Source organism: Scleropages formosus, chromosome 12, assembly GCF_900964775.1.
Source record: "Scleropages formosus chromosome 12, fSclFor1.1, whole genome shotgun sequence".
In the NCBI taxonomy this organism is placed as follows: Eukaryota; Metazoa; Chordata; class Actinopteri; order Osteoglossiformes; family Osteoglossidae; genus Scleropages; species Scleropages formosus.
The window spans coordinates 11,089,323-11,107,187 of record NC_041817.1 but is presented as its reverse complement, the minus strand read 5'-3'; the positions used below and the strand labels follow the sequence as shown (position 1 = coordinate 11,107,187).

Below are 17,865 nucleotides of genomic sequence, written 5' to 3'. Positions count from 1 at the left end.
CTCACCTAAGAGCGAAGCTGAGCAAACCGTTAAGCGCATTTTTCGCTTAGAGCAGCTCTGAGCATCTCAGTGACTTAACGCGCCCACGGCCAAGACTGATGCTTTGCTCCATATTAGGACTGTTTTCTTTCAGTATTCCGAGCCCCTGAACGTAAGGAAAAACTTTGCTTAAAACATATTCAAGGAAAAAATGTTAGCTTTAAAATGACGAAGGTCTATACAGAAAAATGTTCAGCACCTTGTATAAAGTCATAGCAAAAAACTAAAGCAAAAGCATGGGAAATGGAAGAAAAAAAAACATTAAATATATTGTTAATTTGGGAAGTTTTATTTTTATTTGAGAAAAGAAGTAAACACTTAAGTCAAAGACAAATAAGAGCAAACAAGAGACAATTAAATCAATGATCTCCTGGAGTTCATTGAGAGGCCACCCAAAGGTTTACAGGGAATGGCTTAGCCTCCATAGGAACAAAGACCACCATCACCTTATGCAGGCCAGCCATCTGATGAGACACCATCAGGGGGTCAATGAAACCTCCGATGAGACATTGATCATCAACACATCAAAGTCCTCCTCACAAATCCACCTCCTTTCCAGACAGCAGTGGTATTGATACAAACCTCTCCTTAGAGGATCAGCCACTGCTCAGGAACATTAAAGCTTCAATACTCTGTCCACGGTTGTGCCCGGCGCACCCCCGGAAGCCTCCTCCCTCCACCCCTCAACCTCCACAGAGTCCCATGTCGGGCCTGAAAAATGTACGCATGTCCTCAGTGGTGCACTGTATCCACAAGCCATCACCCTCAGTAGGTTCACACGCTCCCATGCTTCCAAATAACGTCAGGTTATGAGTCCAAGAACAGTTTAAAGCAGAGCATTGACTCAGCATTGGCAGAAAGTGATAAATCCGTTCTACTATTTGTGTCTGCGGTAAATGGAAATATAAAATTGACGTTGACAAACAAAGTGTTCCTTTCTCAGACAATAAATACCATTTCCCCTCCTCCCTGACTTGACCCCCCCCGCCCGCCGCATACACCACTCTCTGGCTTTAAGTAGTTGGTGGAGTATTTTGGTTCAAGTTCCACTGTGGCTTCCGGCTCTGTTGCGGTCTTGGTTCTACCGCCCACTTCCCTTCTGGGCCTGACGTATTTCCTCACTGAATTAGAATAAACTCTTTCCGCACAAAGACCTGTCATATTAGACCCTCTTCCCTTTGCTTTCATTAACAACTGGAAAGTAGCAAGAAATCCCCCCTCCCCACCCTCAAGTGGCCATAGCAAGACCTCTTGGTTTTTATAGAAACAACAGGGGGCACAAATTTCTGCCCCATTACCCGTTATGGAAGATGCTGTGAGGGGAATTCAAGTCTTTTTTGCTCATTAATAAAACCAGTGAAAACATACATGGAAAATTCAATGAATCAGTCGGTCAAAAATTATTTCAATATTAGTGTCCATCACAAGGAATTTAAACATAACTCCTAAAAATGAAAAGAATAAAGCACTTTATTGTAGGTAAATGTATGAATTATACATGTCAGAACAAATTTGCTTTTATTTTATTATATACCTTAATTTTAAATTCCAGCACTATTTCTTTTTAAAACACTGCAGAAGAAAATTTTCCTTAGAGAAGAAACTGATTAATGGAATTAGAATAGCTGACATCAAAAGTATTGAGTATGTATGCTGGCAATATGGCAGACTAGCTAATCAGGTCATGTTTTTCCAAAATACCTGAACATTCACCTTTTCCCAATGCAAATCAAGAAGCAATATTCATAAGCGTGGCAAAGTGGATATATAACATATTTTGCATAATGTTCTCAGTTTGTTGAAAGCTGCAGTGTGAATTTCAGGGAAAACACAAAGAAAAACAGAAAAGATAATAAAAAACTGAAAATCTGAAAGGGGTCTGTTATGTTCCGAGATACTCAGGGTGTTGCGTTCAGTTGCCCATGGATGCACCCAGGTCAGCTTCTTCCTCAACAGCTGCATAAGAGGGAACAGTGAACTCGCCAAACATTAAACAGCCTTAGAAGAGTAAGAAAGACTTGTGTCAGTTCTTCGTAAGTTATGAGTGCACAACAGAGCAGTTAACAATACAGTCCCAAGTCAATAACTGAATTCCGTGAAGGAAATTATTAACCTTTAACATAGATATTACCGTACATCATCAATCAAAATTGCACACCAGTTACATGCAGCATATTAGACATTAACTTGAATTCAGGTTCACTGCAGCCATCATGAGTTATCTAATCAAAAGTGTATTTTTTCATTAAAGCCAGTATAACAGTTGTTCGGATTGAATTTTAGTGACTAAAAGCTATCATATCTGAGAGCTAATGCAAGATTCCATATGAAACTGAAACTGTACCGAAGAAGCATTTCAACGTAATGCCAACTGGGTCCTAATTCTTATTATCGGAACTTAAAGCTCTTGCAGGAGAGCACATAGACTAAGGCACGCGATCCCATAGGAAGACTTAAGAGCTTTAAGAGCAGTACAGTAAACATTCCTTGTTAATAATAGAGAGGGAAATGTTTTTTCCAGCAGAAACAACACCTAATCTACTTCTCAGATGGCATGCGCCAATAGACAGTTGGCCAGGCTGCATCCCTACTGTCGCTGGCTGTGAGCCAGGGGTCAAAGGTCACAAAAGGCACTGCCAGGCTGATTCTGTATCTCCTAGTCCTTGGCGTTACGAGTGAGGAACTGCACAGCGGCCACAGCGCTCCCCAGACCGAACCTCTGAGCGAACGCCTGTGGATCCCAGTCCCCTGGAAAAGAAACAAAGTCCTGTGAGATCAGCTGCAAACGCCGCAGATGCAATCGCCGCCCCAGCAGAGCGTCCGATCCACGGTGCCTTGCGGTGGGGCGGCCTTCTCGGAGCGAGCCCGGGCGATGCTGCAAGCTGCTTTTGGAGAATAAACAGATCGGGTCAGGTTACAGGAGCACCCCTTCTTCCCTGCGGATCTGCCCACCCATCCAAAGAAGAAAGTATCATCCCAAGGCATGTATGTTCACCGTGCCTGCACCCAGCCACAGACACACCTATTCCCCAATAAAGATTCCCGCTGAAAGGCATTACTCAAGTGCCCATGTACTCCACAGGCACCTTCCCCGCGTTTTCAAAGAAACCAGACGCGAGAGCGGAGCACGTGGCAGTGGGACGTGAGTCACGGAGAACAGCGCTGCTCAAAATAAAACATGTTGCCGTAGCGCCGGGGGTGGCAGCGCAAGGACGTTTTGGCAACGGCAAGACTATTCGATCGCCTGGACTGCTTTTTTCTTCCCTTTTTTTAAAACAAACACCAGACGGCCGTCCGGCTGGTATGACAATATCACTTCGTGGATTTTTTGACAACCGCCCCATTCCCAGCCCCCTCCCTGCAAGCACAAATCTGAATTAGAAATCCAAGACGACAAACCGATTTTATTTTCTTCTAGCATTTGAACATGAACTTTTTCCTTGGTAAACAAAGCTTCGGGGGCTGTGGAAGGAGGAGAGGCTTGGCCTGCTGTACGATGGTAATGAAGGCTATTTTAAGTCTTATGCGCAGAGCACATTTCTTAACGCCTGGACTTGTTACAGCATTATCCCCTCTATTTCCAACTGAACCAAAGTAGTTATTTCTATAAAGGTTTAAAGTGAGTCCAAGGCATTTCTAAAATCAAAACAATGTAGGACATGGAAATTTATATAATATGTACTGCATCAGGGTTTATGCTGAACAAAAAACAAAAGAGTGGCTATGAAAGAGAGCTGCGTCGGTGCACTCTGGAGGGGACAGAAATTGTGAAGGGAAAAAAAAAAAAAACAAAAAAACAAAAAAAAAAACCAGCAAATAAGCAAATGCAGGCACGACAAATTCATCACTTGTGAGGGAAACCCCACTCACTTCAAAGCTGCAAAGCTGACCACATCCTGGAAAGAGCAAGCCAGCGCTGCTCAGTGTACGCATGTATCTGTGTGTGTTTGTTTGTATCACTGTGTGTGTGTGTGTGTGTGTGTGTGTGTGTGTGTGTGTGTGTGTGAGAGAGAGTGTGTGTGAGAGAGAGAGAGAGAGACCGTGAGAGGGAGAGAGCAAGAGGCAGAGGAAAAGGAAAAAAGACTGATAATGTGTGAATGTGTTAATGCATGCATATTTCTTGTGTCTGCATGTGCTCGGGGTAACGGCGTTCCATTCATCGGCACTATTCTGTAGGTACAGAGCCTAGATAACAATCGGGCTTGGTTGCATAGGAAACAACTGCGTGACCTCACAGAGAAATGCTTTTATGGTGTTGTCCGCATTAGCTTGCTGTGAAGGATCACATTCCCCTATAACTCCAGCGCTGAGGAGTCGCAGCCCAAGCAGCTATAATCCAATAGCAGGAGCAATAACAGCTCCCTGGCAGTACCACAGATAACCATTACCCTTAGTTTCCTAATAACATCCCAGTCATATTGTCCCTTCATATGAGACAGGATACACTCACTGGAAAATTCACTTGACCTCAGACTATCATGTGGTAAAATCTATAACATATTATTGTTGTTATTATTACTATTATCATCATTATTACAGATACGATAGATAGACACAGAAAGTTTACCGTTATGCACAACGCACGAGGCCACAGTAGGACATGCAGAACACGAGATACAGAAGACACAAATACAAGTGTGCAAATGATGTGCAAGAGAAAAACTAGGGCATGTACTAGAATACTGGTTAGCGTTACTGCCTTTTGACCCAAAGGTCACAGGTTTGATTCCCACCTCTGGCTGTAGTACCCTTGAGCAAGGTACTTACCCTAAACTGCTCCAGTAAAATTATCCGGCTGTATAAATGGGTAAGTAATTTTAAGTAGCTTAACATTGTAAGTAGCTTTGGAGAAAAGCATCAGCTAAATGAATAAATGTAAACGTAACAAATGAAAAGCAGCACTGACAGCTTGAGTGTTCGCTACTATTACATCGACATGAAACAGACACTACAAGTAATTTAAATGTTATAAAATGTCTATATATTGATTACTTATTTAAAATGAATATAAATACACACAAAACTCAGACTGTATGATAAAATGGACTAAAGAAAAGCATCTTATTCCTAGTTGATACGCAGATAGCGGGAACCATTGCGATCCTATGCTGAGCCTATAATCTAGCTTGGATCATCTGCTGTGGAGCGACACAACTCATCTGTAGGCCTGTCTAGTCATAAAAAGTGCTGATGAATTGCACTCGATTGTGGCTCGTTTCTCAGTTATACAGCTGCGCTGCAGACCTGAGCAAAAGCGTCCGCTGGGTGCCACGCAGGTAACGCAAAAGGCTTCTAGCCCGATTCTGAAACTCAAATACGTGCAGGTAGGTAGGTAGGAAACGAAGACGACAAATGGAAATTCCCATAATACTAGATGGAGATCTCAGCCTTCACCTTTACGAAAAGGGTGAGCAAAACTTCAAAAGCAAGTCAATAAAAACAAAATTACAGTTTTATACCTCTGAATCAGCACTCAATTTATCAACTGTACTAGAAGCTGGCACTGATGCTGCATAATTAGGAGCAAATTAATTACCTATATATTACCTGAGAAAGAATATGGGAAATTGGGAATATGAGTAACCGTGATTTGGCACTGGCAGAGGGGGGAGGGCCAGAAGGGGCTATAATTGAGTGAGGGAAATGGAGTTGAGTGACCTGCTGTTATGAGGTGACAGGGCCTCGCACCTCCCTTGCACTCCTCCACCTCCTTAGGGAAGATACAGCACCACCTCTGCCAGCGTACATTCCAGTACGGGTTCACAGGGGCCACACTGCACCCCCAGGACCCCCACCTTGCCCATGAGCCACGTCATTGCAGCTGATGGATTTCAGATCATCTTTGAGCCACAAGCACGGCACAACAGGTGTAATGGAGACCTGCACGGAGCCAAAGACAATTTCAGAAACTGATTATAGCCAGGCTGCTGAGGGCCCTGGACTGAACCGCACGTGTGCTCCGATTCAGAATACTGAAACATACAAGAAGGAAAAAACCTCTAAAATATAATGAACTTTCTTTGAAACTAAGTGGACCATTTTTTTAAAAGAGGGAAAAAAAAAAAAAAAAAAAAAAAAAAAAAAAAAAAAAAAAAAAAAATCACCTCATTGCCTTCTGGCTTTTTTTTTTTTTTTTTTTTTTTATTGTGGTGGTCTTCTGGTAGATTTCAAAGATGCTGACTGAGAAAATCTGATGTCTAGCAGACGATAAGCCCGTGTGTAAGCCTGCGTAGCAACCTCTTCAAAGCCAGCTGACATTAACATTTTTCACGGGGACCCTGCAACTTGACTTTTGGCATTTACGACTTACTACAGTTTAACGTTCCACTGGCTTCTCTGCGTTCTGAGCATTCTCGAGCTGACAATGACCGACCCATATTAGTGGAGCCACGCGATCTAGCTTGCCTCGATCATTAACACAGCATGCAGGTGGGACGTGCAGCAGGGACGGCAAGGTGTGTGTGGGTGGGGAATCCCCTCTGGAGCCATGCTTTAGTAGGGATCTGCTGTGTCTTAGGCATGCGTACGCATGCACACACACACACACACACACACACACACACACACACACACACACACACACACACACACACACACACACACACACCAGGCGCAGACAGATGACAATAGGACCTCTTTCAGTCATCCAGGCTGGGGAAGGGATACCGCAGGTGCACAGATTGGCTAATCTCCTATAAATAGTCGCGTGCCTGTTCCTGCTCATTTCCATTTCCCCTGATCCACCTGCTAATGGAAAGTGCGACGGAGACCTACGGGTGACACTGCACTTTTCGCTCGCTCTGCTTCTCTCGCTTGCTCGCGCAACATGGGAAGTGAAAGGTCTGACTGTTGGCACTAGGGGCGGAGCGGGAACGAGGAGGCCAGCGTGGAGGCGTCGCGGCGCCTTAACTCTTTTGGCGGCGGAGCTTCCGTTAACCTCTTCTGTTTGTTTGTTTGCATGCACCGTGTCGTTTCTGAGTGGGTGTGTTTGGCTGGTGACCTTAGATGTACTCCGTATCTGAATAGGATCGGCGTGACCTTTAAGAGTGAGAGGAAGCAGGGGGTTTCTTCTGCTGTGTAAGGTATTACTCATCACAACACGGCCGACCACAGCCCTGGGGCTGCCCACTCACAGAGCTGCACTCCCACGTAGCCATCTGCAATATCACTGTCACTGCCATGTCCCTGGCGGCTGCCGTGGACTCTCTCCCAAGCTGATACGTCTACATTACCCGGCGCTGACACGGCAGCTCAGGTGTGCTAGCGTAGCTGCTGCATTCGAACAAGCAGATGGTGCCCCGCCACCAACCCTCCGTGGCGGAGTGCCTTCGGCGTGCAGAAGCTTCCCTGCTCGGATACCAGAGTTTGACACCATGCTTGTCTCTCTGGCTTTGGCACAGTGTTACTATGGCTCCCAGTGTCAGTGCAGCTCCTGGCTGTGACTCAGTACTGGTGTACCCCCAGTGTGCCCAGCCCCTACGCGCTGTCAGTGCGGCTCCTGTCTGAGCTCGCACTGATTAATGGCAGGGGCCGTTGGTGGGTGGGAGACCAAGGCCTGCCCATTACCACACTGCAACATTGCAAATGGCTTCAATTACTGCAGACCACCACTCTGCTGAGCTGGCACTATTGATACTGGGTCTGCTGGAGGGACCCAGCTCCTGGAAGGGTTATCTTTCATGCTCAGTGATTCCTGGTTAATGGACCATCTCCTTGACGCTGGCACTCAAATGTCCAACAGGACAAAAAAATTCAAATACATGTCAATCCACGTGCACCACAACTCCTTGGTCCACGACTGCTTTGGCCACTACCATGAACTGCAGCAGAATTCAGCGGTTGAATCGATACTAGGAGAGTCTCTACGGCGTTGGCCAACTCCCTCAGAGCTGATTTGACACAGCCAGTTCCATTGTGTGAAAAATACTTGTTGTAGCAATAACCTGATAGCATACACATACATGACTTCAGAACTGCTGTTCATGCCCTAACCCAGCACTGTTTAAAACAAAACTTTTCCCTCTTCCGTACACCCTGACTATATAAGGTGAATATGGTTTGAATCTTCCAAGTCAAGCTGGTCCTTTGATGTATAAGTACTTCACACAAGCCGCTGGTGAACCTTTAACTTCTCCTTCAGAGGAGGACCCACCTGTCATTCAGCTATGCATCTCTGAAATAATGTATTTTCAAAAAAAAAAAAAACTTTCAAAGTCATCTCTATACCTAGATTGTTTTTGTCTAGATCTGGCCCAAATTTGGTAGCTTGTGGGCATTAGAAAAACTGACTAACTAAAACACTGGGGTTCCACGGTATATGCTGAATATCCATTTTTACAGGATGACACAAGGGCCAGGGTCCGACTCCTGTGCCACAAACAGCCTCTAGAGCAAAGAAGAAAGGAGAAAGACATCAGTGCTGCACTGTCACCTCTCCATTGGCAGAGCGGCGCAATGGTATTATGTCAGTGCCAGCTGGCTGTGCTTGCTCCTCAGTGTGCCCACGCCTGCCCCCACTCTCTGCCCCCGTCCCCGAGCCCCCGCCGACCTGACCCGCGGCGCGGGGAATTCCCGTCATCGCCGGCGGCAGGAGTGCGGCCTCCCACGGGTACCAGCTGTCCCAGTCTATCCACTGAGATGACCCACATTCGTGCCAGCGAAGCTGGCGATGCCCGCTCCCCGGCCCCTCGGACTGGCCCTGCCCCTTCTCTCGGGGAAGCAATGAATCACCTCTGAGCCGCTACACCCGCAGTTGCTGCAGCCGCACTCATTAATTCCTTCATTGATTAAAAAATGGGCAAATTGGTTGCGTTGAAATTGAGTCAGCGATTGAGGCACTGGAAGTGAACAAGGCCATTAGGAGCCTCCTACCCACCACGAGCAGCTCTTCCCCCAGTCACTTCAATTAATGTCACTGGCCATGAAAAATGCTCCTCGAGTCAGCGTGCATGTGGAAAGAACGGCGTCTCATAAGCAGACGACACTTCCTGAGGGGTAGCCGTGCAGTGTCCCCCACTCTGCTGTCACAGGACGGTGAAAAACCACAATCTGGGCCCACACCTTATTGCTGCTGTGGATCGTGACCAGATGCAGCTTCCAGGTGGATGCCATCCGAGCAAGTTCCCGAATATGAAATGTGTCCTCAAGCCGGGTACTGAATGAAAATGAAGTGCCATTTATTTTGGATTAAAAGTTGCCAAGTAGACTGTAGCAGCAGACCCTCGCCCACTTCACAGCCACACACACACAGACAAAAAACAAGACGACCTGCACACGGATCTACACACAACCCATCCCTGGCCATCAGAAACCCACATGTGATCACCTCCTCAATTCCCTTCCATTGGTATAAGATCAGCGGCATCTCTCTATGGAAGAGAAGGAAGGTCAGGAGTCGCAGAGAAGCCACACCGAGACCTCCGGCCACTGACTGGTGTGTTTCCGAAGAACAGTTTGTGTGGAAGGCCACTGGACGCACAGGATTATCCTTGCAGCAATGTCAGACAGTTGCCACCAAACAGTCTGCTCATAAATTATGGACTCTTTTTTTAGTATCAATAAGCAGTTTATATTACAGTATTAGAGTGGTATTTCAGCTGTAAATGGTAACATTTTACATTATATGGGTGATTATGCCATTAATGGGGAACTGTCTGCTTCTCTTGCCGCATACCATGCATCAACAGGGCAATTCAAGCATCACAACAGGCACTGGCAGAAGGCAAAAACAACGTTATTACATGTCAACAACAGCTTCAAAATAACCCAAAACCAGGCACATTAATCAGCGCTGATAGTATAATGACATGTAAATGAAATATAAAGCCAAATATATGTAAATACTCAGAAATGCAATTAAACAGAAAGACTTTGAAAGCATGAAAATATTGTTTGCCTCACCATTCTCCTTTCTAAACTCATTTTGACACTTCCTTCACACCTTGATAAGATGTGAGATTTTCAGATACATCTCCCCCAATGCCACACACACACACACACACGAAACTCTCAAAAGTGCACATATTTTGATGCTCCTTGCAGAGGTTTGACATCAAACGAGCTTCACCGTAATGTAATGGGATTGTTTGCTGACAAAGCTGTCAAGACTTCAAACGGCACAGAGACTGGCAGCTGAGCTCACCCGGTGCCGCGATCTCTGAAGTCTCAACGCGCTCGTCTCTCCTCCAGTCAACCCCCGCCTGCCTTCAGCGGAGCCGACAGCCGGACACACCCCGCGCCAGCGCCGCCCTGCACCGCGCAAGTTTTTGGCACCGTACACAGAACACAAAGCAAACTCCACTTTCGTGACACGAACGCCGCCACGGGAGCTGGATGCACAGCCGGCCCACCCACCCACAGAAGAAAAGTCGTTTCGGTGACAGAACAGATTACAGTGACGGGATTAAGGTGCTTGTTATCACAACATAGGATGTTACGGCAGCAGTGGGAGCCCACCACCGAGATCATGCTCACGGTAGCGGAGAGGCCATCTCTCGACATGCTTCTGAAGTGACCCTTCTTAGAAGGTGCCTAAGACACCGAACCACAGCCTCATGCAGACCGCCTAGTTTGACGTAAATCAAAGGGCTGCTGGGTCGAATCCTGGGAGACCATCAGGCCACTGTGCACTCCTAAGGGCCGTGACACCCCGAGGAAGCCCCTCCCATCCCGGGCGGCAGAGCAGTCTCGGACGCTATGGGCTTGCGTGGGCACCAAACACTCTGACCATGACCTGGTTAGCGCCAGTCCTGCGATGCTCACTGACTCGCTAACTTCATTAGCATTCCCCTTATTAGGTTCAAGCACTTTGGGAAAATAGTCTTCGGAAACTGAGTCAAGAAGCCTTGATTAAGCGCCTCCAATTATGCGCGGAGCTGGTGATGTCCCTTACTGGAAGCAATAATGGCCAAAGAGCAGCCGGGCAGCGCAATAAAGGCACCGCTACAGAGCCACATCTCATGAGCCACTTCTAAAAATGCATCGCTTAAGGATACTTTGGGCCCTGAAGCAGAGGGCCGCTGTTAAGGATCTAGTGCTGCACGTGAGCGGGCATGCAGATGCACGATGGGGATGGCAGAAGAGAGCAGCGAGAAACACTAAGGGCCGCTAAGCGTGCTCCTTGTTCGCAGAGTTTTCAGTAACTTCAGCATGTTGCAGACTTGTTTTTGGTGCGATGACTGTTGCTCAGCATGTGGGGAGTCACAGCGTGAGGTGTTGGGGCAGCACACTGGGGCAGCGAAGGACTGTGGGGAAATGTATTTAGTGAACGTGCGTGACCGATTTGGGTGACGAGGACCTTGTGAATATGTGTGCGCACGCGCAAGCACGTGCGTGCGCGTGTGTGTGTAGATGCTGACCATGTGGAAACGCACCAAATGAGGACTTCTCTTCTTCACTGAGGCTGATGGCCCTGTCATCCTGCTGCTTAAACAGGAGGAACTGGTAGCGGTGGAGACCAGTGTTGGATGGAGGAGTAGGGCGCCGATACTCTGTTAAATAGTAAGGTATTAACATTTGCTTACATATAAACCACATTCAATAGCCCAGTACAAAATTCTGCAATGATAAAATACACAAAAATGTTAAAAATTGAGTCAAACCAATTTTAAAAAGTTTGAACTTGTAACTCTGCTCCATTCTATTCGTTAACATGTAAAAGTCGCCTCGGTTGGTAACGCAACACAATTTTAACTAAACCAGCAAACGTGCAACTTGGTTTTTACTGTTCACAGTAATTGTTGCAGGTGCTTTTTCTATTTGTGTGAATTTGCGACTCTGTGAAGCACCCCGAGGCGACATGTTGGGAAGGGTGCCATACAAAAAGAAACTGGGTTGCGCTGATTCGAACTGAACAAGACCTCCTTCTGAGTTACGCTGAGGGGACACTGAGTGGGAGCACAATTCCAGCTATAGTTTTATTGTTCATTTTATTTTCATATTATTCTGCTTTACTCACCTGTGGTGTACTGTGCTAGGTGTGAGAATACTGTTACATTAAGCTGTATAAAAGATGAAAAATTAATATGCGTTTCCTTCCCTTTCATTCAGTTGCCACGGAGCTTGTGAGAGGGGCCCCAAGTGGTCCTTGGTGCCACCCCACAGACCGAAATTGGGGAGGAAAAGCCCACTCTGTGGAGTACGGGCCTCTCCGCAGCTTATGCCGTTTCCAGATTGCATTCCGTCTACCGGAGCTGCAGGCTTTTTGCACTGACTGCATTACAGTGGGACCACATAAAGAGCGACAGGCTCACTAGCGGCAGACAGGCCAACTGTGGACCGGAGCATCACCACATGATGCAGCGTGCCCCCAGTCACAGCCCCACGGTGCCCAGCACCACTGTGGGTCGCCGGGGGATCAGGGATCATCCGCCGGCACTGTCAGAGATAGAGACGACTGCGCTTCACCTCTACCCTAATGCTCCTCGGCTTTATTGTGTTTCATTATCAGTTTCCGCATTTGAAGGCTCAGGTAAGTTGCTTAGAAAACATTATCCATGTCTGTGCTTTGCATAAAAATTTTAGAAGCAGTTTGAAGAGCGTCCTTCTAGGTGTAGAATCCCATTAACACCCACACAAAACAAACAAAGAAACAAACAAAGACACAAAACACAAACAAACAGGGAAACAAGGAAAGAATTCCTACCAGACAAAACAGAGCCTCTGATGTCCCCTTTCTGCAGGTCGCTGCCCTGTGGGTTTAGAGGACACTGACATCAGCACTCTGCGACAAGGGTAGAAGGTAGCCTACTGGTTAGAGCTGCTGCCTCTGGACTGGAGGCCATAAGGATGGATCCCACCTTGTGCCGTGACACCCTTGAGCGCAGCGCTTACCCTGAATTGCTACAGTAAAAATCACCCTTATGTATGAAGGAATATATAAACAGGAGAACAGCATCAGCAAAATGAATTAATGTAAAGGTGTTCCAAGTGCCAGGGGGGTGTAATGGTGCAGTGGGTTGGACTGGGTTGGACTGGGTCCCGCCCTCTGGTGGGTCTGGGGTTTGAGTCCTGCTTGGGGTGTCTTGTGATGGACTGGTGTCCCGTCCTGGGTGTGTCCCCTCCCCCTTCAACCTTACGCCCTGAGTTGCTGGGTTAGGCTCTGGTTCCCCGCGACCCTGTATGGGATAAGCAGTTCTGAAAATGTGTGTGTGTGTGTGTGTGTGTGTGTGTGTGTGTGTGTGTGTTCGTTCCAAGTGCTTCCTGTAAGGCTTCCTCTATGCTAGCATATTACAGCATGGGGGGCCACAGGGAACCATTGGGAGCCACTAGCCATTTGTCACAAGTGCATAGTAAAGCCAGGCTTAGTGGGAGCCGGTCTTAAGGGGTGGCTACGCACTGGGCTCCAGCCTGCAGCAGATGAAGGCTTACATGGGTCAAGTGTCCTTTCTCCTGGGCCCGTCGTTCTGACACCTTTACCACAGAAGCAATACCTAGTGAAATCACGTCTGTGTATGGTAAATTCCCATTTTATTAATTGCCTACGAAGCCCCGGTTGCCTAGGAACATCTACAGTGACAGAGGCGTGCTCAATTAAGCGCATATTTTTTTCCCGCGGACATTCCAGCCCATGTCACGCTAAACCCCGTGCGCTTAGAGCCCTCGTGGACGGGCACTCCGCTCCGCAGCGCTGGCGACCGCTGGCTCAACAGAGGCGATTATTTACTGATTTGAGCTCGCATGCTTGTGTGGGAGGGCAAAGTGCACCGCGTACCATTTGTGAAAGTGCCCAGAACCCACTCTTGCGGTGCACGTGGAAGTCCCCTCTAAAACCTTAACAATGTGTCAGCCAACCTCACTTCAGCAAGGCAACGCGAAACGTGCCCGAAGCAGCACATCGCTCTCCGCACACCTCGGCCCTCCGTTTGCCAGACACACGCACCCCCTAAAGGGCGCCGGGGGAACTGCAGCCAGGGAAAACCTTGCTCGCGGCCCTCTCTCTCGTCGGGTCCTCATTGACCAAGGAGGGCGAGCTCATTTACGTTGCATGCCAGAGACAAACCATATGCAAAGTTTTACCGTTCGCCCTCATTTCCGTAACTCCACCTGGAGGAATGATTTTCTTCCGTAAAAGCAGGACTTGCGCTCAGCTCACTGCTGCTGCCCTGCTGAGGTTCCTCGTGCACGGTGGCTGCGCCGCACGTCAGCATGCCGTAAAACGCAGCGGTCGCTACGGGTTCCCTACCACGCTGTGATCGCAAAGTTTGACCGATGAAGACAAATTAAGGCTGAATTTGCAGCCATTACCAGCAAAGGGGGACACACTTGAGGGCGATGTGAAAACGGGAAAACTTCATGGCCTTGACAGGACTGACTGCAGCCCTCATGTACCATTATTCATCACTTCATTCACTCTTAGTATGGCCTTGCACACTGCAATACGCACAAAAAAAAGGCTCAAGTACGGTACAGGAACAGCGCGCATTTATGAGAGCAGAAAATTTGACCAACACTCGAGGCACAAAGAAAGGATGGTGTTTTCCGAGCATATGAAGCAAACCAAGTTCTACATTTGGTTCTTGATTAACCACATTTACTTTTCTGTAAAACAAACGTTACTATTTCGATAAACACCGAGTGACGAGTGCAGATGCTAGTCAAGGAGTGAGAGAATGCTGTTAGATTTTCACTTTCCCAATGCTGAAACCCCCAGCCCTGTCCAAATATGGCAATGCCTACACAAGAGTCACGAGGAGAAATTACTCTGGGGAGTTAAAAGCAAACTGCTGCATATCTGATCTTTTAGCAGAGCCTGAATAATACTGTCAAGAGTCAAAATCGGAGATTCTCGTCATCACTCTCTTCGGTCGTATTCTCTATGACTTCATCTGTGACCAGAAAAACAGTCAAATCCATTTCATACATGAGATGAGGAAATGATGTTCAATTTTCTCTGCATTGGCAATTTGTCTTTTTTCTCCCCCCTTTTTTTGATTCCCTCCGAAAAGTATACTGGGAAGTCCTCCGAGACGATTTGCTTGTAAAAATTTGCTATACACTTCAATTGGATTGACTGAAAATCAGTCAACCAAATAGCCAAAAAAAAAAAAAAAAAATTACATCCAGAAAAAAATGTCATATTTCAGCAAGACAATACATTACATTGAGCTTAAAAGTAAAGAGCACTTTTATTACAAAGGTATACATTTTCTTCTGTGATTACAGTGTTTCTATATTACTCTTTGACATGGTTATGCTTGACAGTTCAGGACATATGTTTCTCTATTATCTGCAGATAACAGGTTTATTTGGCTTATTGTGACCATTGTTTGACCTCACACCCAGCCTCTTTAGGGGAGTGTAATGTAAAGGCCACACTACGAGATGATACAGGGTACTGACAGGATCCCATGAGGTTTGGCTGAAGCAATAACATGAATCAACAACAGGGGATAAAAACTGTCCTCACCACTTTCCCATGTGGGGAAGCGTGGTGAGGATGGTACGAAGAATTTACCTCTGGGATTTCTCTTTTGTTTACACCAAAAGATAAAATCGCAAAATGTGACCCGTTCAGTGCCGATTCAATTTTCTCTGTATGAATGTAACTGGCTGTTTCAACTTCCTAATAATGTGTCCTTGTAGGTCCAGGGGAGGGGGGTAGAAAAAAAAAAAAAAAAAAATCCGTATGGTTTAACAGTATAAGCTGATATGCGTGAATGTGATTATAGCATGGCGTCACCCTGATTTCCCATCATTTTCTTTTTATTTCTTTGGCATCACTTAAAAAGGAAACATATCCATTATCCAGACTATTAAATTGGAATTTGTCTATTTGTTTTATCCCTGTGTAGCATAAGTCTGTTTTTTTTTTTCCTAAATGTTACTGTCTAAAGAAATTCATCTTTTATCAGAACAACTTGACTCTTAAGGGCCGCTGCTGTTAGCCATTTGACAAAAATATCCAGCTATATTTACTTTATTCCAGCTTCTGAAAATATTTCACTGACATCTAGTATTTGCACTTTCTTTACTAAACATTATCTTGCACTGCGGCAAACAAGAAAAGGTATAAAAGAAAGTGGAAAATTTGGACAACAGATATTAAAATGGAAATAAAGAAAAGGTTTTCAGCAACGTTAGGTCTTTTAGAAAAAGTCCATAAATAAGTCTGTAATTGAGATAACACTACTGAATGTACTGCTGAGAAACGTAATCTCTGCTAAAATCACCTACGTTGATTGTAACTGACCAAATGTACCAAAATTACTGTGACATCTGCTGTTTACTAAACACTACAGGTTTTTTTGGACTCAGGAAGAATGCTTGAGTGAAAGTTTCTGGAATGATTCACTTTTATTTTAGCCCAGTGCGGGTGTATCAACAAAGAGTGATCTCTGGGGACCTGAAGCAATGCAGTCCTGTGGCAATTGTATAATGGGGATTCTGAACAAGAAATCAGAATTAATTTGAATTTCAAAATTCAATATTAATTTAAAGTTTTCTTTTAAGTTTAAAATATCAACATTTCTTAAAGGTCTAGGTATCTGCGTAGCGAGGCTTTCCAAAACGTGAAGCTCATTGAGGATCCATCATCGGGTTCACCAGTACTGTGTCCAACTCGTGGTACTTTCAAAAAGACAAGAAAACTGATGCCCAGGGATCAAACAATGGCAAGTCAGCTTTCAGGGATGCTATCTGCACACCTAGGCGCTGATGAGGAAATTCACGGCGGGAGATGGTGCTGAGGGTAACGTTTCGCTGGGCCGTGCCACTGCACACGAGCAAGGCAACTGCAACGGACTGGACAAGTACCTGCAAAAGACCAGACGGTCAGCCGCGAGCGATCACCTGCTCACATCCGGTGCTGCACAGGGCCACCTGACTCGCACTGTCCGAAGCAACTGGAACTGCATGCAGAGAGGGTGGTGGATGAACACATGGAGAGCACCCCCACCAAGTCTCTGTAAACGTCCACATCGGAGGGCAAATGCACAGCTTTATCTCCTACTGTACATACTTGTATTGTAAGCTACTGTAAAATTATTCTTCAGTACAGAATCTCAGTTGCATAGTCAATCTTCCGTTAATACATTTAACATCACCATCTGATGCTGTACTCAGGTTATTAAAACAGTTCCCAAAAGCCAAAAAGACAAAATTAAGCCCAAATAGATATGCAAAAATGTTCAAGTGTGAATGACTGTTGCCTAACCCCCTGTGTTCAGGGGAAAAAATGCTTTATTTAGAATAAGCAAATAAAGCCTGCTGAATCCAAACTCATTGCCATAGCAACAGGTAGTCAACATTTCAGAGCGAAAGTCACAGTTTCCTACTGAGACCGCTTGCACTGATCTCTCTCAGCATTTCGCCAAGCATGCTCACACTGAATCTCTGCCCTTTCGCTCCACATATCTCAGGGAGCTATTAATGATAGTTGCCAGAGGACCAGGGGAGAAAACATGGCATTCAGAAGATGTGCAGCAATAAGCAGATTCTTGAGCAGAACCTGGCCAGAAATTGACAACTAGATGTGCGCATGTGATCTTACTGGCTACCGCCCGTTCCGCTGCGCAGGGCAAAAGGTGCCTTCGGAGCTGTGCCCAAATTCCTGCTGAACCCGCCAGGGCAGCGGCTTCTTCGGTGGCCCGCGATCTGGCCTCGGACAGGAGCGCGCCATCCAAGAGCTAGGCTAGCGGCGACATTATCCGGGAGGCACGCAGACTCGCCCTCACTCAGCTTTTTATCGTTTACTAGGAAGTGTTTTGGCAAAATGGGAGAATCTTGCAGGGGCTGGCGTATTGGCCCCCTGGAGCGAACAGCTCGGAACAGCTTTGGCTACGGGTCTTGTGCCTGTTAACAGGACGTTTTTTTCCATGACGGCGAGGC

General features: G+C 46.3%; 1 protein-coding gene across 1 annotated transcript in view; it reads right to left on the bottom strand.

The window, feature by feature from the left end:
* Positions 1-1,475: 1,475 nt before the first annotated feature.
* The window catches only part of pebp4 (phosphatidylethanolamine binding protein 4), a gene marked incomplete at its 5' end in the record, with an annotated part of 69,669 nt that continues 53,279 nt past the window's right edge, over positions 1,476-17,865 (bottom strand). The window contains 3 exons of the mRNA XM_018743997.2: positions 1,476-2,787; positions 11,412-11,528; positions 12,683-12,728. Coding sequence (XP_018599513.2) covers positions 2,696-2,787; positions 11,412-11,528; positions 12,683-12,728 — 255 coding nt within the window. The remainder of the gene's footprint in view (positions 2,788-11,411; positions 11,529-12,682; positions 12,729-17,865) is intronic.